Here is a 27,872-nt window from a genome sequence, read left to right as displayed (position 1 = left end):
AACCACTGGACCGCCAGGGAAGTCCAGAGTAAGAGCATTTTGAACCAGAGGCCATGAGAACCTCTCTCACCCCACAGTCTTGCAGGCAGTTTTCTTAACCTCAGCACCATTGATTTGAGGGTCTGGATAATTCTCATGGAGGGTTAGCCTGTGCATCGTAAAATGTTTAGCAGCATCCCTGGCCTGTCTCCAGACACTGTCAGCTGTCTCCAGGAAGACAAATTCCTGGGTGCAGACTGCCAGCTTAGGGGCAACCCTGTAGGTGCTCATGGCAACTTCAGGCTGTGACTCTTTGTGAGTCGGTATGTGGGTCCACTGAGTGACCCTCGTGTGGAGGTAACATGCAGAATGGGATTTTTCTTCCAGAGCATCTTCCTCACTTTGGCAGTTTACTTCCTCATCCCCGCCTCGTCTCATCTTCCAGGCAAATGGACCCCTAGAATTGAGGCAGCTCTAGGCAAGGCAGCCCCAGGAAGTGAGCTGCCTGTCCATCTTGGGGAGCAAGTGTGGATCATTTTTGATACCTTCGATTTCGCTTGCCACAATGTCCCAAATAAATCCAACCATGAGAATATGCAAAAGAACACACACTCTTTGGTTAGAGAGCGCGTTGGTTCCACCATTTTGGTAGCTCAACTCCTTCTGCAGAAGCTGCCATCTGTGGACGCGTACCAGATACGCGGGATAATTGCTAACAGCACGATATTTGTTCTTCTTTTGGTTACTATTTGGTCAGAAAATATCTCAGGCCAGACTTTCAGAAAGTTGGAAATGTTTGCATCTCAAACATCTCTTGTTCCCTGCTCAAAATAAGACAAGCCTGTTCATTTGGACACCATGTGCATCCTACATTTCTAAAGAAATATGCTCTTGGATTCCATTCTTTTTTTAAGGAGAGATTTGGCTTCCTGAAGCCATGTTTCCTGAGGAGCTAGATGAACCTCTCTCAAAGCAATATGTACGCTGAGACGGTCCACCGTCATTCCCTAGGATTTCCCATTTGCCATCAAGCCAAGCTTGGCCTCTCTGGAGGAAGATTCCAAGCACAGCACTGCCCTTTAACTAGCTTCATGACTGTGGGCAAATGTTTTTCTTCTCTGGGCTACCATTGCCTCACCTGCAGAATGTAACCTAGGGAGTATGCAAAGAGCTCCCCGTTTACTGTCTGTAACTTTGGACAATATCTTTAGCTCTCTCGGCCAGTGTTTCCTCATCCATGAAAGGGTGCTCATAACACCATCTCCTTCACAGCATCGCTCTCATGAGTAAATAAAGCACTGTGTGCACCGTGCCTGGCACCCAGGAGACCCCCTAAAAGGGCGACCTCTCAATATCATAAACTCCAAATGAAATTATCCCGTTGTCAGTTCTAAACCATCAGGTGGCCTTTTAACCTTTGAGATGGGCAGCTAGGACACAAGTCAGTTCTTTTTTACCTCTCGGTTGTTCGTTTTCGTCTTCTAAGTTTTTTGGCCACTTGGAGACAGAGCCAGTACTATCATAAACATTAGCCTTTTGAAAAAATCAGTGTGGGAGTGAGAATGATGCCCTGCACAGCTGTCTTGTGTTTGGTAAATTTACTGGAAGACAAAAGTCTTAATTAGAAAAACAGCTCCTAATGTTTGAGGTACCCAGTGAAAATGTCAGAATTTGAAAGTGTTGAGATTGAGAGATAAATCCTTGTTGTACACACACACACACACAAAGTATGTTTTGAATTAAAATATCATAGGATGAAGAATCAGAAGACCCACCCCAGGGCTTCCCTGGTGGCACAGTGGTTGAGAGTCCGCCTGCCGATGCAGGGGACACGGGTTCGAGCCCTGGTCTGGGAGGATCCCACATGCCGCAGAGAAACTGGGCCCATACACCATGGCCGCTGAGCCTGTGTGTCCAGAGCCTGTGCTCCACAACAAGAGAGGCCGCGACAGTGAGAGGCCCGCGCACCGCGATGAAGAGTGGCCCCAGCTCGCCACAACTAGAGAAAGCCCTCACACAGAAACGAAGACCCAACACAGCAAAAAATAAATAAATAAATTTATTTTAAAAAAAGAAGACCCACCCCAGCACTTCCCTCATCTGGGTGACTTGCAGCACGAACGTGACCTCTCTGAGCTTTAGCGTCTTTATTTCAAACCTCTAACTCTGTGTTTCAGGCCACAGAATTTAGTTCTTCTGCCTGAGATGGTCACCTAAGTCATTTGGTGTTGGTTTCCCATAACAGGGAGAGGTGTGGCGTGGTCAGCTAGACCTCCTCGGGTTTGGATCCTGACTCTGTCCCTTACTCGCTGTGTGATCTTGAGCTTGTTGCTAAGCCTCTCTGTGCTCCAGTTCCCTCATCTAAAACCTGAGGATAATCTTGCTGCCTCACAGAGTATTGTGAAGATTAAATCTTACATTTAATCTCAGAATGGATGCCTGGCATCTAGTAAGCCTACATTCAATGTTAGCTATTACTTTTATTATTTTGCTGGATATCTCTAGAGAGGAAATGAAATGAAAGGAAATGAAATTATAATCGGAAATCTTTGTGTTTGGATTTTTCCATTTCATGAAGCAAAGTTACCAACTAACCATTTAGGAAATAAAGGCATTAAAGGCACGTCCCCAAAATTGGGTCATTTGTAGAGACGTGGATGGATCTAGAGACTGTCATACAGAGTGAAGCAAGTCAGAAAGAGAAAAACAAATATCGTATATTAACGCATATATGTGGAACCTAGAAAAATGGTACAGATGAACCGGTTTGTGGGGCAGAAATAGAGACACAGATGTAGAGAACAAACGTATGGACACCAAGGGGGGAAGTGGCAGGGGGTGGTGGTGTGCTGAATTGGGCGATTGGGACTGACATGTGTACACTGATGTGTATAAAATAGATAACTAATAAGAACCTGCTGTATAAAATAAATTAATTTAATTTAATTTAAAAAAAAAGGCACGTCCCTTTACTTTCCCTAACCTGCAACCGATCAAATACTACTTTCCCCTCTGATTCCTGGATAGGAAAATCATCTCTCTCTGCAGTAAATATTAAAAATCCCACCAAAGTTTAAACTGGCTAAACCACACGTTTAACAAATCCTGTCTACTTTATATGGAGACTGTGCCCTAGAATAGAGTGTCTTAGACATCAGTGTGCACGTGAATCACATGAGGATCTGGTTAAAAAGCAGATTCTGATTCATCAGTTCTGAGGCCAGCATCCCACATTTCTAACAAGTTCCCGGTGACGCTGATTCTGTGGGTCCTCAGACTACGGGAGAGTAATAAGGCCTCTTAGACATTCACAAGCCATTTGAGGATGGAGGGGCCATGGGGCATGCCTGACTGTCGCTGGGGGCCAGGCAGGTTGGAGACGGGCAATCCTTCTCCAGATTGAAATATTCCCTCTGTAAATGAAGGGCATATCTGCCGTGATCTTGATACTAGTTACTTCTTTGCACAAAGCAATATCTGGAAAGATGGTTGTGAGATTCTATGAAAACCCAGAGGAAGGGACCTCTGTAGGCCTGTATGTTACTTTATTTTATTAACACCGGCGTATATGTTTGTCCAGTTTGTTAAGCCCTGAGTGTAATTCATTGATAGAATTTGTGTTTTGCTGCCAAGTAATATGACTTCTTTAAAGCGTGATGTACAAAATTGCTCTGATTACCCAAGTCATATTTTGTCTTTTTATTTGATAAATGGTAAAACTCAAAATTTGTTCTTGATCCACAAATTATGTCCCTGTCCTAGATTCCAAAGTTAGAAAAGATTCACATTCTTTCCTACTTGTGGAAGGTGTATTTCAAGTTTGGGAACATAAAATGGGGCCGAACTTACAGGCGACCTATGTTTTTTTCAAAACTGTGGGTTCAGACTGGCAACAAGAATAAACACTAAGATCTGAACTTTCGCACAGGAGAAATCTAATCCTGGCAACAAACATCTGTTCCCTTTACTGTGTATTTGCGGCTCTTTAATATGAATGTTTCTGCAACAGCTGTAGCCTTTTTAATATCCTAAATGGAATCTCTGTGGCCATTAGAGTAATTACCTCCAAGTTTGAGTCATCAGACCTGAGGATTCTCTGATTAAATTCGGTATGAATTATGGAAAACCAATGACCATTCCCAAGAGAGGATTCCATTGTGTTCACTGGAAAGTCCTTTCCCAGTCTTTGGGGCCTGTGGTCGGTGTTCCAGCACTCAGCTTGTTCCCCTGTGGGTAAATACTTGTGACCCTCCTCACTGCCACATTTTCATGCGGTGAAACTCCAAGTGGAGTTTCCGCCATGGTCTTTGAACACACGTTGTTTTGTTGCTTGGTTTTTAACTTTGTTTCAAGCTAAACTTGAAAAGAGATGAATGTGCATCCCGTTTAAACGTTGTAAAAATTTTTAATGGTTTTAACTTACCAAGAGATGATCATTGTAGTTTCTAGTTTCAGAAAACTTATTTGAGATTTCTATGGCTATGTTGATTGTTTTTCATGGAGATAGTGATTGCCTAGTGGAATAGGCAGGAAAACTGGAGAAGTGAGACCAGCCAGATAAGGAAAAGATTTGTTTCTGTCTTAGCAGTTCCCAGATCTCACTCACTTAATGGACTGAGGATCACTGCCAGGGAAACAAGAGAAAACCGCTGTGATAGCAAACTTAAATTCGCCTGCGTGCAAGGGCAGAGAAGGCCAGGCTCAACAAAAGGGCAAATTAATAGGCAAGTGCTCAGGAAAAGAAAACCAAAACCACACAGCAATGGAAAGCAGCCTATCTGAACAAAGAGGCTAATTTTGCAAGACTTTGCCTACAAGAGGATATTTCTGAGGACGCGTTTCAGGTAAACAGACAAAGGCTGAACAAGGGCCTCAGCAATCTTGTTTATAAAATTTCAGGAGTGAAGCAGCTGATGAGTAAGCCCTGACTGGGATGTTTGAGCACATTACCCCCACCTCAGTATTTCATTCATTCATTCATTCATTCATTCTGTACGTACATCAATGCAGTGTTAATAAAAGCTTTTCTCTCTAAATTTTCAAATAAAATGTCATTATTTGTTTCTCAAACCCCAGCACCCAGTTTCTTTAGAGACCTCTGCTCCAGATCTAGAAATAGCCGCAGACACATAGCACTTGGAAAGGGGAGGAAATAAAGGAAGAGAAGTTTCAGGGAAAGAGGGTAGGGGCCATAGGAAAGGATACTTAGCTGAGCCACAGGAAAACAAAACAAGCACAAAGGGGAGAAGGATGCTCCCACTGGGCTATGGAGGAGACGAATGGAGATGGGGAGAGCTGCCCGTTCAGTTCAGTTTCAGTCCAGGCAAAGAGCATTCAGTGGACCAGACCCCAGTGCTGTGTGCTGGGCAAGCAGCTAAACAAGCCATGGTCCCAGCTGTTAAGGAACTCACAAATGTAATGGGGAACTAATAATTATTGTGCACTGTAACCCATCCTAAACAGGAACACAGGAGTCAGTTAACTTGCCTCCACCCTTATTTCCTCATTGGTTTAAATGACAGACACAATACCTATTTCTTGATATTGCTACGCATATAAATGAGATAATGTATGAAAAACACTTAGGAGGCTACCTGGCACACAGTAGGTACTCAGTGAACAGTAATTTGTATGTATGGAGCCCAGTCTAGTAACCTGGCGTATAGTAAGTGCTCAGTACATTTTATCAGTGTTACCAAACTCAGGTCTAGCTGCTCCCAGCTCAAAAATCAATACTCAAGAGGCAAGGGTTGGTAGAAACGGAAAATGTTGCTTTTAATCACAAAGCCAGCAATCTGGGGAGAAGGTGGACTTGTGTCCCCAAACCAACTCCAAAGATACTACTTGGCCATGAAAGTTTTTAAAGGGAAAAGGGGAAGTAATGTCAGTTAATCATTTAGGTAGGAGGTCAGACTCGTAGCCTCGCACTGTGTTCAGGCTTGTCATCTCCTCTTGCTCTTTCTGTAGATGCTGTTTGTTCTTGAGATGACTGAAGGGGAAGCTGGGGAAGAGATCTGGTGGTCTGTTAATTACTTATTCTTCATTTCTACTTCTTTGATCTAAAGAAAGAGCCAACAGGTTAAACAAGGTATTGTGTGATCCAAAGATTTGAAAAGTGTGCTTGGGCCAGAGATGAGTAGAGCATGGGGACGTCTGGTTTAAGGTTAGTGACAATATACAGGTGACAAGACAAAAGGGACCTCCTGCAGAGAGCTCCTTCCTGCAAAGTGCTCTTTCCTGCCAAAAGCTGCTTACACCAGCATTAGTACTATTATTATGCATGTAAAATACCTTGTACCCAATAATATACATGGTTTCCTTCCTTCCTTATTCTCCCTAGCCACAAGTCCTTCAGAAGCCAGGGGCCTGGAAGGCCCTATCCTCAGCTGTGACCCATTCCCTCGTGTGCCTTACAATGATCAGAGCATTTCATTCCATTTTGCAGGTTTAGATTGTGGAGAATATCAAGGCAGTCTCTGGTCCCAATCTCCAGGGCTAGCCAAGTCTTTATATTGAGAATACGAAGATATATCAGTGAGATCTCAGAAACAGTACACGATTGCATGTTTTTAGAACAAACAACAAATGTGTTTCAGAGGAAGAGGAACTCACCACAGGCTGGCATAGTAAGAGAGGCTGTGTGGACAGTGTCCACCCTGCGCTGGGAGGTTCCTAGTGTCTGTGTAAAATCCCGCCCACCGGGAATGGTGACTTTGACCTCCATAATCATTAGTAGGAGAATAGGAAGGGAGCCCTGCCAGCACTTGCATTTCTGCTCAAAGCTAGGCTTCGTACATATGTGGCTTCATGTCATCTTCACACCCACCCTGTGAGGTATTTTCACCCCAGGCTACTCAGCAAAGTTGCGTCACCTTCCCTGACAGCTCTTGAAAGTAGTAATAGTGAATATCCTTTAAAAATAGTCAACAATTTGATTTTTGTCTATTTCAGAGAACTCTCCATTTCTTGCCCAAATATTCCAAATTTACAAGTCTCGTGGCTTCCACTGGGGAAGCACCACCCGCCAAGGCCTTCATAAATGGAAGTAAATGGTGCCCAAGGCCGTACAGCTTCAGGTCACTCTTGAAGGTTCCCAGGCCAGGTAAAGAACGCCACCCTGGGCAGATCCAAAGGCACCAGGAGACAAGCCCGCAGCCCGTCCTCTGGTGGCCGGCCCACCCCATCCCAGATGCTACTAGACCAGGGGTGCTGTGTCAGGTCAGGGGGCCTGAGAGGACGGCCCTGAGACTCACCAGCCACACAGTGGCACGTCTGTGGAGCTCGGCCACACACGTGGCCTGGGAAGCAAACAGTGGGCTACACCTGTGGCTTGGGCAGAGCATTCATGGGGTACAAATGCCAAAGTAGAAACAGTGAGATCACCCAGCCTGGCACTGGGAGGAACAGAGTCACCCGGCTGCCCTTTCTATCTTTTCTGAGCACAGAGCACCCCGCAGCCTGTGCCCCAGCATCTGTCCCTGGCGGGGCCACCTTTGCTGCTCACGCTGAGCAGTCTGGCTGACTTGTCTCGCACAGAACACATTACTGTTCTGTGGGTAGAAATTCCTGGAGAGATAAGAGTCTGTGTGTGCTCTGTTCCACTTCAGGGGTTTTTTGACCTGCCTAGATTACATTCAGTTATTTCCAAATAACATTTATTGAGGTCCTGTCATGTTAAGACACTGTGCTTAGAGCTGTGGGATTTGAGAGATGGATAAATTGACTAGGGTCCAGTAAAGGAGGAAAAATGTGGGGATGCCATTGACACACGAGGAGGCCGTAATAAGTGGCAGAGCCAGAATCTGAACCTTGACTAGCTGAGCCCATAGTCTTATCCACTATCCTTCCCCTAAAAAAGCAGAACAGCTTTCATTTTCACCTGCAGTTTGGGGACGATAATACTGTTGGTGATAGAAAATTTCACTGAATTGGTTTTAATAGTAATGAATCCACCTTGTGACTAACCAGTGGCTTCTGGATAAGAAAATAGGCAGAGTCTTTGCTTAGGTAGCAATTTTCTCTTTGCAATTATCAGGTTATTAGGGAACAAGGAATATTAATTGTTTTTCATTGACATTGTGCTAGCCAATGTAAGTGTAACCACAAAAAAAAAAAAGAAATTTATACATGTATATAAATTGTTATATCACGAGGTAAAAAGTAGCATGCAGAGGAAGGGAGATACGTTTTGGAACTATGGAAGTTTGAGAGTGGATGGATTGGTTGAAGAAAAGCTTAAACAATGAGCCAGGTCTTGAAAGTTGAATAGGGATGAAACCTGTGTCCTCACTATTAGGTTGCTTGACCCACCAAGCTAAGAAAGCTGGGTATAATAGTCAGGAGCCTGAACGGAAATGCCTACTTCGCCAAAACGTCTCTCCCACCTGCCTTGCACAGTCATCAGACATCCAGCTCTAGACATTCATTCCTGGGCTACGGTCCTACACTCTTCAAGCATCCTCTTTAAATCACAACTTCTGCTGAGAGGGGTGACTCATCCCAGGTTCCAAGCCATTAAGCTAGTGGTGCGAAGTCATTTGTCAAACTTCTTTCTTCTGGAGATGTTCTTTGAGAGTCACGTTTAGAAAAGACTTGAGTTTGGAGGATGGGGCAAAGGAAAGAGATCATTTGAGCGTATGAGTAAAGAGCGAACATTTACCGTTTACGATGTGCCATGCACTGTTCCGAGACCTTTTTATGTACGAACTTATTTAATCATCACAGCAATAGAATGTTCCCATGTTGCAGGTGAGGAAACTAAAGTACAGAGAAGAGAAGTGACTTGCCCAAGGTCACTAAGAGATCTGTGAGTAGGGGATTCTCCCACAGTGGTGACTGAGCACCCAGAGGACTGCATGAGAATAGCAAGGACTTGGGAGGAGGGAGAGAGATGACAAAAAGGGGGTCAAAAGGAAGTGGGAGATCATCAAAAACAACCTCACCTACTGTTGAGGACCAGGCGGTGATGGTAGCGGTGTCGATGATGGTCATGGTGTTGAGAGTAAAGGTACCTGTATCCACTGAACATAGAATATTTTATTAGGAAAAGTAACACATTGTTTTATTAATAGTATTTTTCCCTTTGGATAGAAAGAGATACATATGGTCATGTACACAGTATAGATTAGGTGGTTACAGCACTGTGTACACCTGAAGAGTACATAATTACTAAATACATCCACATACATCATTTCATTTGAGCCTTAGAAAAATCCCAGGAGCAATGTTATATCGCCCTTTTGCAAATGGAAAAACTGAGACTTAGGGACAGGAAGTGATCTTCCAAGATTAGACCCATCAACCACTCTACAGAAGGGTTGGGACGCTGATCTTCCAGCCCCCTCCCTGCCTCCCTCCACCAAGGTGTACACGGGTGCAACACATTTGGTTTTTCATTTTCAGTTACCTTCCTGGAGAAATGCAACCCTGAGAGGTTCTGCATAAGGGGAAATCTAACCTTCTTGTCAAAGGGGGAGGCAGTTGGATCCTGGTGGTTTTCTTAGTACAACAGGAGGTGGTTGTATAAGGGTTGGGAAGGGGGCAGTCCGGGCATAGGGAAGAGCTTCTGCAAAGACCCTGTGGTGGGAATGAGCTTCCCAGGTTTGAAGCCCACATGTCCAGAGGACAGAGAACAGGGAGCAGAGCCACGGGGGCTCAGCAGGACAGGCTGATAAATCCCACAGAGCCCCGCGGGCTGCAGTAAGAGCTGAGGACTTCCTTCCACTATTGATGGGAAGTCACCAGAAGATTCTAAACAGCAGAGCAATCTACTCTGATGTATATTTCTAAAAGCTCACTCTGGCTGCTGCGTGGACCATAGCTTGGAGGTGGCTGAGAGTGAAAGCTTGGAGACTAGTTGTGAATATCAATAATCGGACAATAAACATAGTTTATAAAGAACTTTCAAAGTATTCATCAAATGATAGCTATTAATAGGTCAATGGCGACTTAGCAAACTAAAGCAAACATATCAGTTAACAGTACAAAAGATATGAAAGAGCAGATGAAGTGCTTCTTTGAATTTTAGTTTCCCTATCAATCAAGCAGTAGAACACTGCGTACTTCTGGGATGTTCATGGAGACGAATCACAGTGTCTAGCTCTATACCTGGCCCTTAGTAAATGCTCAGCCAAATATGAGTCTCCTGTTCTACGTGACTCCACAAATAAAAGTCAGTTGACGTATCTGAGAAGTCCACAAGGCTGAACTTACGGGTTGGAGTCAAAAATTTAAACGGAAATCAGAGACATCATACTTAGTTGCCTGAGGCTTTACGATGATAATTCTACACACTTGCTGGGTTGGCAAAGCATATTATATATACATCCGCTGAACACAGAATATGGTTCGGGGGTCTCAGTGCCTCATACTGATGGCCTTTTAATGCAAACTCCACACTCGTAATCGGTGCCATGAAACCCCAGCCTACTCAGCAGACCCTTTCTGAGCACTTTGTCATAATTCCATTTCCTTTGCCTTAGCACTTTTCTAAGGTGTAAGCTTGCTTTCATGTCCTGAAATACCTGCATATTTTCATACACTTCTCCTTTTTTGATGGACAGGTTTATTTTCTATTATATTTAACAAAATTTCCAGAGATAGGACGTAGGCAGTTCTGTTCATAGGATTTATGTTTGTTTCTTTTTGCAAAAGAACCCTTTAGGTCAATGCTGGGTCATTGGAGCCACTAGAATTATGATCATCTAACACAGATGCAATCATTCAAATCTAGACGCCTTCGAGACACACAGGTCAATGTGTGTCTAGTTATTTTAGTAGCAGTTCACATGCCCTTATCTAGTTCTTTTCTTTGATTCTAATTATTTATTAATTTGCATCATAACTGACAAATTAATTGTCTTGATGTCTAGACTATGAAATATTAAAAGCCATCTGTTAGCTGGGATCCATTAAAGAATTCATTCTTCATGTGAATAATAAGGTATGGTCATTTCCAGAATCTCCCTTTTAAAAAAAAATGTATTTCTACTACTGTGCACATTTGTGTCCCAGATAATCCTCAGAACAGGCTTTGTGACAGAGTATTTACTCACATCCATACTGCAATCTACAAGATAACTCCCGCTAACCTCTGACTTTTAATGTTTCAAGCAGTAGATCCCAAAACAATTGATGAATGTTTTAATTATAATGCAAATTTAGTCCAGGGCGTGTAAAACCTTCCAGTCTGAGAAGGGAACTGCACCCTTATCTGATATCTGCCAATAATTTGTTTTCAGTTACCTTAGATTTTCTTAACCCTGTGGATCTCAAACCCTACTGGGTATCAGAACCATCTGTAGAACTTGGTAAATATACAAATGCCCAGGCCCCATCCTATTTCAATAAGCCTGGTCTCCTGCCTTCTTTAATAGCGCCTCACGTGACTGATATTTACCAAAATTTGAGATTCACTGATGTAGTTTTTTGAGATTTTAATCCTTCTAAAAAGAAATATCTCATTGGTTTGAGGTTTGGGGGAACCAAAGGATACAGAAATAGCAGGAAATCCCTGAAAACCATCATTGCCAAGCAAACATGGAAATAACACAGTTCAAAATGTATTTAAGTTTTTTTCACGTTGAAACTATACAAACATTTGGTATAATAAAACCTTGTTAGCTTGATATTATAAGAAATTAAACCCTAGCAATCTTACTGGTGAGGTACAAATTGGTCTCCAGCTGCCTTTTCTGGTAGATTTTGATGAGATTTAAGGAGAGCCATATACCTGCCAGGAGGGAATGAGCTTTGTCACACCAAAGAGAAGAGGTTTTTGCAAATTCACATCTCACCTAGGTTTTAAATTTTTTGCCATTTTCTGAAATTCTTTAGGGGGTATGAAGTTGCATTCAGCATATCCATTATCAAGCTAAGGAGGTTCTGTTATAGAGGGGTTTTTCTCTTTTCCTTTCTTCTTTTTTTTTTTTTTTTCTCTTTTTCTTCTTTTAAATCTGAAGGAAAACGTTCAGGGCTTCTAAACACTAAAGAGAAAATTTTGGCTTAGGCCAGTGTTCAGTCTAGTGCCAAATTTACAGTGGAATTCAAATGCATATAGTAAGGAATTTATTCAGAGTGGCTATCCTAATAATCTTTCACTTTTCTCTATTCATCTGTCTTAAAATTTCCTATTTCAAACAGCTATGTTACTTGATTAAAACAATGTTAAAATTTTTTGTCTCCGCTTTGATATTAAATAACCTAAATTTTTGTTTATAAAATTGGAGCATTGAAATCTCAACCAATCCATTAATAAATAAATAAATAACACAGTTCCAAGTATCCTTGGCAGGCAGAATTGAAGGAGCCTGGAATCGTGTCTCATCCCTCCTTGAGAATGGAATAGGAATTCTATATGCCCTTCTCTTCTTGGGAAGATAATCAAGACTCCTCCTTAAGTAAATCCCTCGAGTTTTCCCGTGACCCAACCAGGACTTCGTAGTCCCAGACGTGCCAGCAGTGCCGCAACAATAAACCTGCCAATTAAGCAACAGAATATCATTATCATGAATGTAATTACAGACAGTAATTACGAGCTCGTAAACGCCTCCCAGGAATGGAGCCCTTTTCCCAAACCACCTCGGACTCTTTTCTTAGGAAAATGGAAGGCAATCCTATCCCCTGCCTCCCCGCAAAAATAACCTCACTTGCTTAGAAGAAATTCCGGCTCTTGCTGGCCCAGGGGACGTGCTGAGCAAACTTTAATGGGCTGTGCTTTAGGGAGGAACGTCCCCTTGGGTGGGGTCCCTTCCAGCATCTCTCATCCACGCATGTTGACTAGCTCCCTTCACTAGGGAGCAGTGACTACCCAGTTTGGCTGTATTTCTTAATTTCTGTGCAGATAGGGGAATTAATACCACATTTTAAGAATTTCTGCAGAAAAATCAAATGTTGGAGGTACTACAAACAACTGTGATAACTTTAACATTACTTGAAATGGAGCATTAGGGACTTACCTGGTGGCACAGTGGTTAAGAATCCTCCTGCCAATGCAGGGGACACGGGTTCGAGCCCTGGTCTGGGAAGATCCCACATGCCGCAGAGCAACTAAGCCCGTGTGCCACAACTACTGAGCCTGCACTCTAGAGCCCTGTGAGCCACAACTACTGAGCCCACGTGCCACAACAACTGAAGCCCGCGTTCCTAGAGCCCGTGCTCTGCAACAAGAGAAGCCACCGCAATGAGAAGCCCATGCACCGCAACGAAGAGTAGCCCTCGCTTGCCGCCACAACTAGAGAAAGCCTGCACGCAGCAACAAAGACCCAACGCAGCCAAAAATAAATTTAAAAAAATAAAAATAGGGGCTTCCCTGGTGGCGCAGTGGTTGGGAGTCCACCTGCCCATGCAGGGGACACGGGTTCGTGTGCCGGTCTGTGAGGATCCCACGTGCCGCGGAGCGGCTGGGCCCGTGGGCCATGGCTGCTGGGCCTGCGCGTCCGGAGCCTGTGCTCCGCGGCGGGAGAGGCCACGGCAGTGAGAGGCCCGCGTACCAAAAAAAAAAAAATTAAAAAAATAAAAAATAAAAATAAAATGGAGCATTACACGGTGCAATTTCCCAAGGAATTAGAGTCCATGACAATTGAGTAGACATCATAGAAACATGCATGGGTGAGAAGGCTTTTCACTTCTGTAGAAACGAAATTAAACTCTTTTTGCAAAGTTAACCCTTGCATTCAGTGCCTTTATATTTAGCTCGTGAAAACCTTTTTTTTTTTTTTTTTTTTTTTTGGCCACACTGCGTGGCGTGTGGAATCTTAGTTCCCGCACCTGGGATCGAACCCTTGCCCCCTGCAGTGGAAGCGCATAGTCTTAACCACTGGACTGCCAGGGAAGTCCTAGCTCATGAAAACCTCAAACCCTCATGGATACTAGGTCCTTGAAAGGATTCCACACAGATACGTTTCATCTGAAATGCCATACAATCTCCCAAGATCCTAAGCGATTTTTTTCTTTTCATGGAAAGTGAGACTAAGTGCCTGTAATTGCAACAGGAGCTGGCACGCTGGAGTCCAGACCTTTTGGATTTGCCATGCATTGAATAACGCCCTAGAAACTGAGGAGAAAGAACCCAGGTCTAGTTCACTCCCCTCCCACGATGCCTAGCACAGCCCTCTGCATAGAGTGAATTTTCAGGGCTCTTCTCTGAATAAGAGCAAATATTACATCCAAAAGTGTTGTACGATTTTGTTTAAAGGGGATCATTGGTTACTGGCCAAGTTAGGGTATTTCATGCTGCAGTATTTCCATTGACTGTGACAGAGAAATCACATGTCGATTATTGCTATCTTGCTGTAGTTGTTCACAGTCTTCTCCTGTACTAGAAATAAAGTGGATGGGTATCAGGATTTCCACACAGTAACCCCAAGACCAGGAAAGGTAAATGCAACTTCCAAAAGGGGCTGAGAACAGATGACACCTTTAGAGACACCACCCGTAATCAACATCTCTGAAGGCATCCAGTAGCTTTCCAGAGGGGGCTTGTGAAAAGCGAAAGCATGTTTAACCCTTGCATTAAGTAATTAAAAATTCATTTTAAGTGTCTGAACAGCAGCTTTAAATTCCCAGTACTATGCACAGACCAGGATGGACTTGTCTCTCTGATAGGGGTATTCACGGTCCTTTGGCCCTTTCAGCATAAAAGAAATGGACTTATCAATTAGTCTTTCCATCACTGTCTATAATCACTTTAAAAGTAGAACTCTGTATTTTTTTCTCATCTTGACAGACAGTAGCCTACGAATTTCAGGAAATATGGGTGACCAGATGGATTATGTTTTTTAATGTGACTGCATCTACAAATTATATATATTAGCATACTCCTTTTTACTCTCTACTTTATAGCGTATTCAGTAAAATATTCAAGGAGGTAAAATTTGCCCCCAGGGAAGGTTAGTGTGAGACGGGTTTCATTATATTGTTCTATTGTTTCCCATTATCTAGAGGGCAAACCTTCAAGTCCCTATAAATTGAATAGAGAAAACAACATCATATACATAAACCATTAACTGCCTATCTCAGCCCAAGAGGCATGTGGCTTTTCATTCTATCATTAGGGCTCTTAATTTACCCCACAAATACAGCACGATCTGCTCGGTTCATCTGATCTCCTCGCCTGTTTGGGACAACATTGAAACCATCGACACGGTTTCTCTTGGAAGAGCCACAGCCCCTTGTGTCAGGCTGTCGGGAGTGGAAGGTGCCAGGGAGAACACAGCCGTCACTCTCACGTAGCCACGTGGCACGTCCCTCTTAAGCAACAGGGTGCCCCTCAGGTCAGCCTGCGATAACACCCAAGTCAAACAAGGCCGAATCCTGGACGTTTTATGTCCTGAGGCTCTGAAAAGTGTCCATGGCCAGCCCTGACCCTCGAGACCTCAAATGGTCATCTAAGCAGTAACATAAATTGTTGTCCATTTGTTCCCGGGCCATTGCTGCTGGGAGCAGGGCTGGCGAAAGGGCAGCCTTCCCATGGAGGAGCTGGCATCTTTGTAGGCAGTAAAATCGGGGGAATGTGTTGATTACTCTGGCAGGCAATCCAGCGCCGGTGGCTCCGTGCCCGAGGCTGACACCCTCTGCATCTTATGACCACTGTCAAGGGCAGGGGTGTGCGAACGCTGTCAGCCCCAAAGAACCGAGAAAGCACTTGCCTTCCAAACCTCTCCATCTCAGCCCCATCCTGACAATGCCAAAGCTCGTCATCTCGTGTTTTTCAACCCTCCAGAAAATGGCCTTCCAGCCTGGGACAAGCCGAAGCCTTGTCCACACGGCGAGCAGGAGTGGAAGCTTGTGGGAATGTCTGAAGCCTGCCTGCACAGGAAGAGCCCCCCAGAGAGGCGCAGCGCATTGAAAAATGAACAGTCGCCCCGGCATCTCATCCAGGCCACCTGGACCAGCTCCATATTCCATCTGGACCACGACGATGTGAACGATCAGAGCATCCCTAACGCCCAGACCTTCCAAACGGAAGAGAAGAAATGTAAAGGTAACCAGATTTTTATTAGACCCGAGCTGCCACAAGGAAAAGAATGTTCTGTTAAGTGTGTGCTCTGTTTCCACTGAGTTCACGTATGGTGTCCATGTGTTTTCCCCAGCTGCTCTCTTCCAAAGTTTCTTTATCCCTGTATCTTCTGGGAAGCATAAAATAAGTGGGTTCCAAAGGAAAGCAGTTAATTTCAGTTTCATGTTGGGGCACTTGGGGAGAAGACATTTTTCTTTCTCTAATTAGCAGGAGGGTTGTTAGTTTTGGCTTCACTTCTGTTTTCAAAGCTAAGTAGAAACAGACATTGATATCATTACATAACTACTTGCTTTGAAGCATGTGTGTGTGTGTGTGTGTGTTTGTGAGTGTGCGTGTGTGTGCATGACTTTTCCCAATTGCACCAGTAGCTAATGGGATCTCAAAGTCTACCTTTAACCTAAATAGACAATTCATGTTCAAAAGAGAGGTTTGAAGTTGTTTTCTTTTGCTCGTTAAGTCCTGTGTCATCATCCTGAAAGGCGAGATTATGGTGTTAGGGGGTTGTCACCTCATACAAAAATGTTAAACTGGCCTAAGTTTCTGATTGCATTAGATTTAACTGGTCTTTACCTCAGGTCGCCTCCATCCTGACAGATGTCTTTGTGTTGATCGCTTTATGGTCTTAGGGCTTCCCCAAATCTTTGCTTCTTCAATTTGTGTCTTTAAATGTCCAAGTTCATGTGACTTCCCACTCTTCCAGTTTAGCATTTTCAAAAATAAGGTCTTTTTCCATTTTTTTTAAGGACTTTGACTCATGATCAAGTTACTTTTTTATGGAAGTGTAGTTGATTTACGATGTTGTGTTAGCATGATAAGGTTTTAAATGGTGTATTTGAAAATCTGCCAATCACACACCGAGATATATTAATGAAAGTTTGTAAAGACTCCTATATATGAGCCATGAAGGACTTTTGCAAAGTGTTCTAACTTGAACCTAAAACATGATTATATTCATCCTTTTCCAAAAACTGCTGGTCCTTTAACTTTTCTGAAAACACTTCAGAGGCTCCTTGGAACCACCAGTTGACCTGTGAAGTTGGGTGTGCGGATTGTTTCAGATGAAAATAGGATTATCTAAACAAATAATAAAATAGTGGTATGAGCTCTGATTTCAATGCAGTCAAAACCATACGTGTTCTCTTGGGGAAGATTTGTGTTTGAACTGTCTCTCATCTTTATTATTTAGGAGATTTGAGAAATTGAAAGGGATATTTAGAAAAAGAGCAAAATAAGTTTTTCCAAAAAAGTCAGGATATAAAACAGGTGTCTCTGTGTGTATGTGCACACTTGTTTGAAATGCAATTGAGAGTTAGTCTTAGAACTTGTAACCAGGTGGTATCTTCAGATTTTAGGAGCTGGCGTCAAGACCACATCAGTCCTTGGTTCACAGTGAAATGCCTTGGTTTACAGGAGACTGCAGTGTCCTCATGATCTAAGGACCTCACAAACTAAATGTGACTTATTCCTAATTGGTACCCATATTCATTCATTCATTCATTCATGAGTCCATCTCCATCATTTGTGAGAAATCCTGGCCTTGGATATGTAGAGTTTGCAACACTGTCCAGTTTCCAGTTTGTTGGTAAACCTTAAAAGCAAAAGGAAAGAGTTTCTGTTTGGACCCAAGACCCTAAGTGTTGTAAATACAGTGGTGATTAAGATCACAGATGTTTGAGTCTGCCATATTTGGGCTAGAATCTCAGCCTTTCCACTTTCTGTCCTTGAGCAAACCTATGTGATTGTTGATAGAATTGAAGAAGATAATGGATTTAAGCTCTTTAACACAATACCTCCCACAGTGCTCTCTAAGCAGCAGCTTCATTCTTGCTATGATCATTATGATCAGCTCTGCATCATTAAATCACATAAATTCCTTGGGCTGCGCTGAGTGCCTGGTGAGGGATGAAGCGGAGACCAGGACAGGTGGGTGCAGCGTGCAACGTGGCGTCACCGGGGGGTTAGACTTGATCATCCATTTCACATCCATTCAGCTCTCTTTTGCTGCAAGATGGAGAATTGTTTACTAGGAAAATATAATTAAATTAGTAAATGAAAGTCCTTCCTCCTGATTCTAGTTTTAAAAGGAACGCAACTAAGGTAAATGCTCCCGTAGTTTCCAGAGCAACAGCCATGGACGTGAAGCAATGCCTTGGTTCAGGCGTGAAGATGCTGAGGAAGCCTACTATCATGGCCAAAACTGTAAACTGAATTTCACTGGTTCCCAATGGACACTGGTATTTGATGAGGTGGTGGTGAGGCCAGGGAAACAACTGGAGTGGTTGCTTTTCTTTTCCGAGTTGGGTCCTCTCCATCTACTCAGCTTGCCAGCTACCTCCTCACAGGATCTGTGAGAAGAGCTCTATTTTGACATCCATCCAGGCTGGGCATTGATTTCCTGGCTCTCTCTGTCTAGCCTGCAAGCATGCTTGGTATCTCTTTCCTGGGCTACCATTCCATGCCTGTGTCCCATCTGTGTTTATTAAGTGCCTACTATGTGCAGGAGATTGTCCTTCATATCCTTGAAGAAATAGCAGCAGGGCCAAAAATCCATCCAAGTACCCTCATTTCAAGGACTCCAAATGGAATTGATGAGAACCAAATGACCCTTAAAGATACAGAAAGAGTCTGCAGTGAAGGAGCCATAAGAACAAATGGGCTGCTTGAAGTTCTGCAGAAGCCCATCTCCCAAATCAGTGATCTAGCCAGTCTAGACCAGTGCGCCTCTGAGTGTGTTTTTTTTTTTAATTAATTTTTATTGGAGTATAGTTGCTTTACAATGTTGTGTTAGCTTCCACTGTACGGCAAAACGGTTTGTGGTTGGGTACCCTTCTGCAAACTATTACTTCCTACCCGGTTCTACTGATGCAAGTACAGAAACCGAGAAAAAGCTTTAGAAACAGTCATAGCCAAATAGCATCAGCACTGGAGTTCAAAGGCATGATCAGTGGATCCATCTCACTGAACAGGGTAGAGTCTGGTTGGATATTGTCAGACTCGCTTGGTCGGTCACGCAGGGCCAGAGCTCTGTATAAAAATCTTGTGCAGCAGAACCAAGGGTTGGGCCATCGTGGACTGGATATTTTGTAAATTATTCGAGATTTACTGATTTATGCTTTGCAGTATTCTTTTTATTTTTTTTTTTAAATTCATTTTTGGCTGTGTTGGGTCTTCATTGCTGCGCGCAGGCTTTCTCTAGCTGTGGCGAGCAGGGGCTGCGCGCAGGCTTTCTCTAGCTGTGGCGAGCAGGGGCTTCTCTTGTTGTGGAGCATGGGCTCTAGGCATGCGGGTTTCAGTAGTTGTGGCACATGGGCTCAGTAGTTGTGGCTCACGGGCTCGGTAGTTGCAGCTCGTGGGCTCTAGAGCGCAGCCTCAGTAGCTGTGGCGCATGGACTTAGTTGCTCCGCGGCATGTGGGATCTTCCCGGACCAGGGCTCGAACCCGTGTTCCCTGCATTGGCAGGCGGACAGGCGGACTCTCAACCACTGTGCCACCAGGGAAGACCCCCTTGGTAGTATTCTTAATGTTTTTCTCTAGGCTTATTTTTGGTAGGTACTGAATGCCTTCTTTTTCATTTTGATCTGAATACTGCTTTTATTTTAATCTGCATGTACGTGTGCTCCTATGTGCTACAACCATTGTAAGGAAATTAATTGGTAACACTTTTAAATGAAATGAAAGCCCTGGAGCCCTGACATTCTGCTGCATATCCCACAATTCAAATCTGCTCTAGTGCCAGAGGCTATTTCCAACCAGAAGCAAGTGACCCTGTTCCCCTCCCCCAGCCACGCTGCTGCCGTAAGAGTTTTTGTCACAATGTGAGCTAATTGCTCAACGGTGAGGACCACGCCCTACTCCCGCCCACCTCCTCCCTTCCCAGAGTCTGAGATGATGCTCCCAGCTCTCCAACCAGTGCCACTAGCAGCACCTGGACCTCTTAGAAATGCAGAATCTAGGGCCCCAGACTACTGAACTGGAAGCTCTGGGAAGGGGCCCAGGAATCTGTATTTTAACCAGCCCTCTGAGCAATTCTTAAGATGAGCATCAGGAAGTGCCTGAGAATACCGACAAGCTCTTAGCCGGTAAAGGAAAGTGTCTGCCACCTAGTGGACACTCGGGGAATGTGCATTTTAATTCCTTTCCTTCAGCGCGTCTGGGGAGCCACCTGAGACTCTCCGTTCTTGATGGGTCCTCCCTTTCGGCCTGGCTTCTCTTAATTGCCACCTGGGTGTTCTGCTCAATCACTCTCTGCCCAGTAACATCCCTCTGGGGCTTGAACCCTTCTGAGAGTCCCACTCTGTTTGGATGGAGCCCAGCTCCTCCTCCTCCAAGTTCTTACAAGGCTTCTCCGCTCAGCCCTCTCACACCCTCCCGAGCTCTCTGGGAACCACAGGTCCCACCAGCCCCACAAGGATGGGTCCCGGACAGATGCACGCACCCCTGTAGCTGGATCTTGCCAGCCCTGCTGAACCCAGACAGTCAGACCTCCAACCTGGATGTTTGCCCTTGATGTCAACCAGGGACTTTCCTGAAACACTGGAACCTGGTGGGAGAAACAAGGCAGGGAATGAGCCATTTCTGGGGTTGCATCAGAAAAAAAGATAGCAATCTGGTGATCTCACTGAATTTTCTCTGTAGGTCCGTTCTGTGTTTAGTATCAAGAGAATTGAATCTCAGATACCCAGAAAGGCAAGAAAACATAGTCAAAATAATTTTACTAGGAAGTTACTTTCTCTCACTACAGTGAGAGAAAAGCCTCCCATGTACGAAAAATAAAAGTTCCCCAAAAGTTCAACAAAAATGACTTTTAGAGATCATTTGTAATTCCATCCTCCAAGGATATTAAAATCTTTATTATAGTTCAGTCTTTTTTTCTGTGCATATCTATTTTTTACAAACTTGGAATCATACTAGGCATACCATTTTTAACCAGCTGTTAAGGCTTAACAGTATATCATGAACATGTTCCCTTGTCATTAAATATTCTCCTGAATCCTGACTTTTATTGGCTATAGATTATCCTTGTTTATAGATATAATTTGTTAAACCAGTCCCCAAGATGTAGACAAGTTAAAGCACTTTTTAAAGCAATTTCTTATGTCTGCAAAGGGGCAGACTATCAACACAAGCTCTTCAGAAGGAGGGAAAAAGTGAAGCAAATCAATGATGACCATTTTAAATGATGTACAATCTTCATTTACCAAAATAACAAAGCGTTCTAAAAATGAGAGACGTGAAGTCAAGTTATGGTGTGCATTATAATCCTTCAAGTTAGTCACATTTTCAAACACGTGATGGCTATCTTTGTCCTTAAGTAAAATACAAGGACATCTTCAGGTAAATGAGTGTTTTAGAAGGTCGGGGATTAAAAAGCTTTAGCCCTCCCACCAGTAGACCATCTGCTCCATCCATTTCCACTCTCCTCTCTGCCCCTTCTCCCCATCCATCAGGAAACATGGTTCCAGCTGAGAGCAACTGTGTGATTCACACACCTCAAGGGCACCAGGGAGCCTGTCATCAACATGAGAATAGGTGCCCTCCACCAGCTTCTGGCACGTGCCAGAGAGCTCTGGGAAGTGATACTTCAAAGGCCCGGAAGCAGCACCCATCAGTAGCCCACGGCAGACAGAAAGAGAAGGGCTAGAAAAGAAAGCCCAGGGCTTCCCTGGTGGCGCAGTGGTTGAGAGTCTGCCTGCCGATGCAGGGGACACGGGTTCGTGCCCCGGTCCGGGAAGATCCCACATGCCGCGGAGCGGCTGGGCCCGTGAGCCATGGCCGCTGAGCCTGCGCGTCCGGAGCCTGTGCTCCGCAACGGGAGAGGCCACAACAGTGAGAGGCCCGCGTACTGGAAAAAAAAAAAAAGAAAGCCCAGACCACTTAATCTGTGGAGAATCCACTCACGAACTTTGTGAGGATGACAGAACAACTCCTGGGACCTCTTGGTGTTTTCTGAAGTGTAATAAAGTATATAATGCAGAGTAAAACTCACATGATTGTATAAGGATTTCTTTTTTTTAATTTATTTATTTTTTTGTGTGTGTGGTATGCGGGCCTCTCACTGTTGTGGCCTCTCCCGTTGCGGAGCACAGGCTCCGGACACGTAGACCCAGGGGCCATGGCTCACGGGCCCAGCCGCTCCGCGGCACGTGGGATCTTCCCGGACCGGGGCACGAACCCGCGTTCCCTGCATCGGCAGGCGGACTCTCAACCACTGCGCCACCAGGGAAGCCCAGGATTTCTTATTGATTGCCTAGACTTTTTGCAATGGGACCTATATCACTCACCCTTTGAGATAATAAAAACACATTATAACATGAAAAACAAAGAAAAGGAAAGAAAGAAAAGTCATCAGCTTGACTGGAGGGGAGGGAAACTGTGAACAGCCATGTCAAAGGAAGACAAACCTCAGAAATTCAAAGTTCTGTTCCACCCAACTGCAGTTTTCATTGAGTTGCAGCGTGCTCCACGGGAGACCACGGGCTTTTCGAGGCCAATTCTGCAGCCTCTGTTACAGGAAAGCCTGGAGCCCTCCTTCTCCAGCTTTTGTTACCCTTTTGGACCTTGAAATGCATTGACGAACTAGATAAACGTAAATGAAGAAAAGCAGAACAAACCATCACATACACAGCTGGAGTAGAGGCATAAACAACTGAGAAAAGAATCCATAGCAACAACCAAGGTATTTTTCAGACTCTTTAAAAAGTTTAAAAAATTAAACAAGAAACCAAGAAAAGTGTGAAGGAGCTGAAATGAAATTTGCACCAGGCAGCCTGGCTCAGACATCAGAGCTCTTTACCATCATACTTTTATAGCACAAAAGGGCGAGAGAATTCCAGGAACCCTAAGGAAGAAATCTAAAACCTTGGAGAAGATGCTGGTCTACACGAGGCAAACATGTGGGGCAGTTAGACCTGCCAGGACAGAGAAGTGGGACTCAGCACATACCTAGTTTTACAGTCTAAGGTCAAATTCTCACACAGCCACTTACCAGCCGTTTAACCTTGAGCAAGTCACTTAGCCTGCCTGAGGCTGTTTCCTCATCTGTAAAATGGGGTCTCGCCTCTCTCATCGAATTGTGGAAAGAAAGAAGCTTAGGTGATTTCACAGAGCACCGTGAGTGCTCAATAAATAAGAGTTATTTTCTCATCACAAATCTTAGAAACATTATGAGAAGCAGATAGGATGTTAGGGATATAGAACGCCCACGTGAGAATAACCACTAAGTTGATGCTAACAGGATTGAAGTTTTTAAAGCCAGGAATATAATGGAAGCAGGGGGAACAGACACAACAGCCGAATCCTGTGATAATCCCAACAGGTAGTTTCCAGACGAAATCTGGGACAACATGGGAGGTTAACTTACTGACCTTGCATTGAAGTTGAAAAGATACTATTGGGAGAGTCAGCCATACAAAATTATCAGAGGTGACCACTGGAATTCAAAGTCCTTCCCTTCTCCCACCGGTTGCCCTGAGTGCCTGTAATTCCATCATGGCCCTTTCTCTGCATCTTTCAAAATGCAAACCTCCTGGCTGGATATCTTATCAAGTCACTAGTATCTCCAAGTGGAGAATTGGGTCAGATTCCTTTCCTCCTTAACAGGATCCAATAAAGACAATAGAAGGAGTGGGAACAGGAGGAGGCCTTGAGAGGGGTGAGGATCACAGGGAAACGGATGAGAGAGAGAAAATAAGGGGCAGGACTCCCATGCAGCACTGTACAGGTTGTCAGGTTGTGCACTGTACAGTAGGAGTGGTATTCACCACAGACATGGCGCCCTGAAAACAAACGTCACCACCTCACTGCTGGCCAGGAGCTGATCCGAAACACAGGATGAAAATACAAAGAAGTTCCAGTCACATTTAGACAAATGTGTGAATGGCATATTGATCATTGGCTATCAAGATATTCCAAGACTGATGTTCACACATACACACAAATATACATATGATTTGATAAATATATCAAATCATCATAATGTATGTTTTAAATATCTTGCAATTTTATTTGTCAATTATACCTCAGTAAAGCTGAAAAGAAACCATTGTGAGAATTCCCCTGTTACACAGCTGGCCTACTGCACTGAGTCTTAGGTATGTCGCTCAGCACGTAGTAGGCACATAGGGACTGTTTAGAACAGAAGACCACGGTTTGGCTCTTGGCTCTGACACTTTCCAGTTATTTAACTATGGACAAATCCCTAATTCTCTCCAACAAATACTGTAATCAGAGATTAGTTGGCCACAAAGAAACCAAGGACATCAACCTACATTCCATCCTAAATGTCCATCCACAGAGGAATAGATAAAGAAGATGTGGTACCTATATACAATGGAACATTACTCAGTCATAAAAAAGAATGAAATAATGCCATTTGCAGCAACATGGATGGACCTAGAGATTATCACACTAAGTGAAGTGAGTCAGACAGACAAAGACAAATATATGATATCACTCATATATGGAATCTATTTTTTTAATGATATAAATGAACATATTTATAAAACAGAAACAGACTCACAGATTTCAAAAACAAACTTGTTACCAAAGGGGAAACGTGGGGGTAGGGTTAAATTGGGAGTTTGGGATTAACACACACACACTGCTATATATAAAATAGATAACCAACAAGGCCCTACTGTATAGCACAGGAAACTCTGCTCAATACTCTGTAATAATGTATATGGGAAAAAAATCTGAAAAAGAATGAATATATGTATATGTATAACTGAATCACTTTGCTGTACACCTGAAACTAACTCAACACTGTAAATCAACTATAATCCAATAAAATTTTTAAAAGTTTTAAAAATTAAAATGAAAGAAAGTAAGGAGTTCCCTGTTTGCCTAGTGGGTAGGATTCCAGGCTTTCACTGCCCCGTGGCCTGGGTTCAATCCCTGGTTGAGGAACTAAGATCCCACAAGCCGAGCGGCACAGCAAAAAAAAAAAAAAAAAAAAAGTAAATAGAAATAAATACAAAATAATGGCATAAATAAAATAAAGTATCTCTCCAATACAATAACCATATTTCCCCCTGTGGGAAAAATAGAGCAAAATACATTAAATCAGTACTGGCCCCCAAAACCTAAGCTATGATCATCATGAAAACATAGCACCAGCTCCAGGGTAAATTGCAAAATCAGTCATCTTCTACTGCCTCTTTCAGTATTCTTACTGAACCCTGGGCCAGCTTTCCCCAGGAACAGAGGAGGCTTCAGGTTATTCTCAGTTCTTTAGTAAGTCTAGGCTTCTTCCCCCTTCAGTTTCTGAAAACGTACCCATGCTCCATCATAAACTTCTCTTCCCGAAGGTGTTGGTGACCAGTTCTACCTTCTCTCCTTACCACTGCAGGGCAGAGGCTTTGGGTTTTGAAAACCCCAGAGAAGCAGAAAATCCCTGCCAAGAGCAACTTCTGGTAGCACCATCGCAAGACAAGGCAGGTCTCCTCGGGACCATTTCACCTGCACTTATCACCTGTGTGATGCTCATGATGAGCTGTCTTTAGAGATTAGTCTTGGTTCTGGACCAATCCAGCCTCTTTGACTTGAATTCTTTCTCTACCCACACTGCAAAGATACCAGAAATCTAGAACCAGCAGGGCTTTGGGAAAGAGAGTCAGGAATCCTCCATGGTCCAGAGCCATCCTCCATGGCATCGGCTGAGACAGAACCATTGCCTCTGGAGAACCACTATCCTCAGGGCATTTGTCAGTATTGGCTTATACAAGAGACTTGACTTCGTTCAACTTTACTGCCTCTTAAAATATAGAACTGGGGACTTCCCTGGTGGTCCAGTGGCTAAGACTTTGCCTCCCAATGCAGGGGATGGGGGTTCAATCCCTGGTGGGTGAGCTAAGATCCCACATGCCTCGAGACCAAGAAAAACAAAACATAAAACAGAAGCAATATTGTAACCAATTCAATAAAGACTTTAAAAATGATCCACATCCAAAATAAATAAATAAAATAAAATACAGGACTGTATTGCCAATATGACTTCTTAACTCAATTAGCTATACTGTGAACTCACTCAGCAGGAGTTAGAATATTGCATGTGGCTTGATGGTTTATTAGTCCAGATGGCAATATTCAGTGAGTGGCAGGTTTTACCCCAACTACCCTACTCACAGTTGCCCCAAACTATGCAGCTACAAAGGCCATACGATCATAAGCCAAGCCTCAGAGCTAATGAAAAGATATTTATTTGGCTCTGTTTGCCCAGCTCTGGAAAAAACGTCTTATAATAAGCCTAAGATATAAAACTAAAGGTCAAAACTATTTAAGTAAAAGAAGCTCCTGCCCTTTAAGGGAAGAAAAAAATACATGTTAATTTTTGCAGGAGTTTCAATTGACTGCGTTTCCAAGGAAACAGTTATCTGAAATGGGTTCATCTCATTTAATATTTATGGCCGGACATAGGGATAGTCCTTTCTTGTTATCCCGTTCTGGTTACACATGATATGCTCATTCTTAACTTTCTTTTGAAGTGATCATTCTATGTTTGAGTCTCATTTCTTCCACAAATAAAGGAAATAAATGCTTATTCTTATGATTGTTTTAAAGTATTTTGCAATATTAAGAATATAAGCGTTTAAGAATTAAGAATAGTGGTGATCACCACTAAAAAGTAAGAAAATAACACTAATCAATCTGACACACTTTTCTCAGATGAATCAAAGGCTATTGAGCTTGGCTTCTTGTTCTATTGCAAGTTGGCTTACTTTTCAATTTTTTTCTTCCAGTTTTATTGAGATATAATTGACATACAGCACTGTATAAGTTTAAGGCATAACATTTTTTTTTTTTTTTTTTTTTTTCTGTATGCGGGCCTCTCACTGTTGTGGCCTCTCCCGTTGCGGAGCACAGGCTCCGGACGCGCAGGCCCAGCGGCCATGGCTCACGGGCTTAGTTGCTCCGCGGCATGTGGGATCTTCCCGGACCAGGGCACGAACCCGTGTCTCCTGCATCGGCAGGCGGATTCTCAACCACTGCGCCACCAGGGAAGCCCAAGGCATAACATTTTGACTTACATACATTGTGAAAGGATGACCACAATAAGTTTAATGAACATCCATCATCCCTTACAGAGACAAAATTAAAGAAATAGAAAAAATATTTTTCTTTGTGATGAGAACTCTTAGGATTTGCTCTCCATAACGTACAACAGTGTTAATTATATTTACCATGTTGTACATGACATCCCTAGTGCTTATCTATCTTATAACTGGAAGTTTATACCTTTTGACCACCTTCATCCAATTCCCCCTCCCCCTTCGCCCCCCACCCTGCATCTGGTAACAGAAAATCTGATCTCTTTTTCTATGAGTTTTTTGGTTTGTTTTTGAAGTATAATTGACCTACAACACTATGTCAGTTCCTGGTGTACAGCTTAGTGATTCAATATTTCTGTATATGTCAAAATGATCACCACCAGATCTGCTTAGTTTTGCGTTTGGTTTCTGTTTTTCTTTTAATTATTATTTTATTTTATTAACTTTTGGCTGCGTTGGGTCTTCATTGCTGCGCACGGGCTTTAGTTGCCACGAGCGGGGGCTTCTCTTGTTGCAGAGCCTGGGATCTAGGCACGCGGGCTCAGTAGTTGTGGCTCACGGGCTTAGTTGCTCCGCGACATGTGGGATCTTCCCGGACTAGGGATGGAACCCATATCTCCTGCATTGGCAGGCAGATTCTTAATCACTGCACCACCAGGAAAGCCTTGTTTTTCTTTTTAATTTTTAATTAATTAATTAATTAATTATTCATTTTTGGTTGCATTGGGTCTTTGTTGCTCTGCTCAGGCTCTCTCTAGTTATGGCGAGCGGGGACTACTCTTCGTTGCGGTGCATGGGCCTCTCATTGTGGTGGCTCCTCTTGTTGC

The 27,872-nt window shown here is 43.5% G+C and overlaps 1 protein-coding gene across 36 annotated transcripts in view; it reads left to right on the top strand.

Annotated features, from left to right (window-relative positions):
* The window catches only part of THRB (thyroid hormone receptor beta), a 380,110-nt gene that overhangs the window by 294,467 nt on the left and 57,771 nt on the right, over positions 1–27,872 (top strand). For 23 of the 36 annotated variants that reach the window (XM_067033873.1, XM_067033860.1, XM_067033871.1 and 20 more), the window contains one exon: positions 15,701–15,961. The exons of the other annotated variants lie outside the window; for them this stretch is intronic. In XM_067033873.1, the coding sequence (XP_066889974.1) occupies positions 15,701–15,961 (261 nt within the window). The remainder of the gene's footprint in view (positions 1–15,700; positions 15,962–27,872) is intronic. 36 annotated transcript variants of the gene reach the window in all.

Source organism: Kogia breviceps, chromosome 5, assembly GCF_026419965.1.
Source record: "Kogia breviceps isolate mKogBre1 chromosome 5, mKogBre1 haplotype 1, whole genome shotgun sequence".
Classification (NCBI taxonomy): Eukaryota; Metazoa; Chordata; class Mammalia; order Artiodactyla; family Physeteridae; genus Kogia; species Kogia breviceps.
This window is presented reverse-complemented; position numbering and strand designations above follow the sequence as displayed.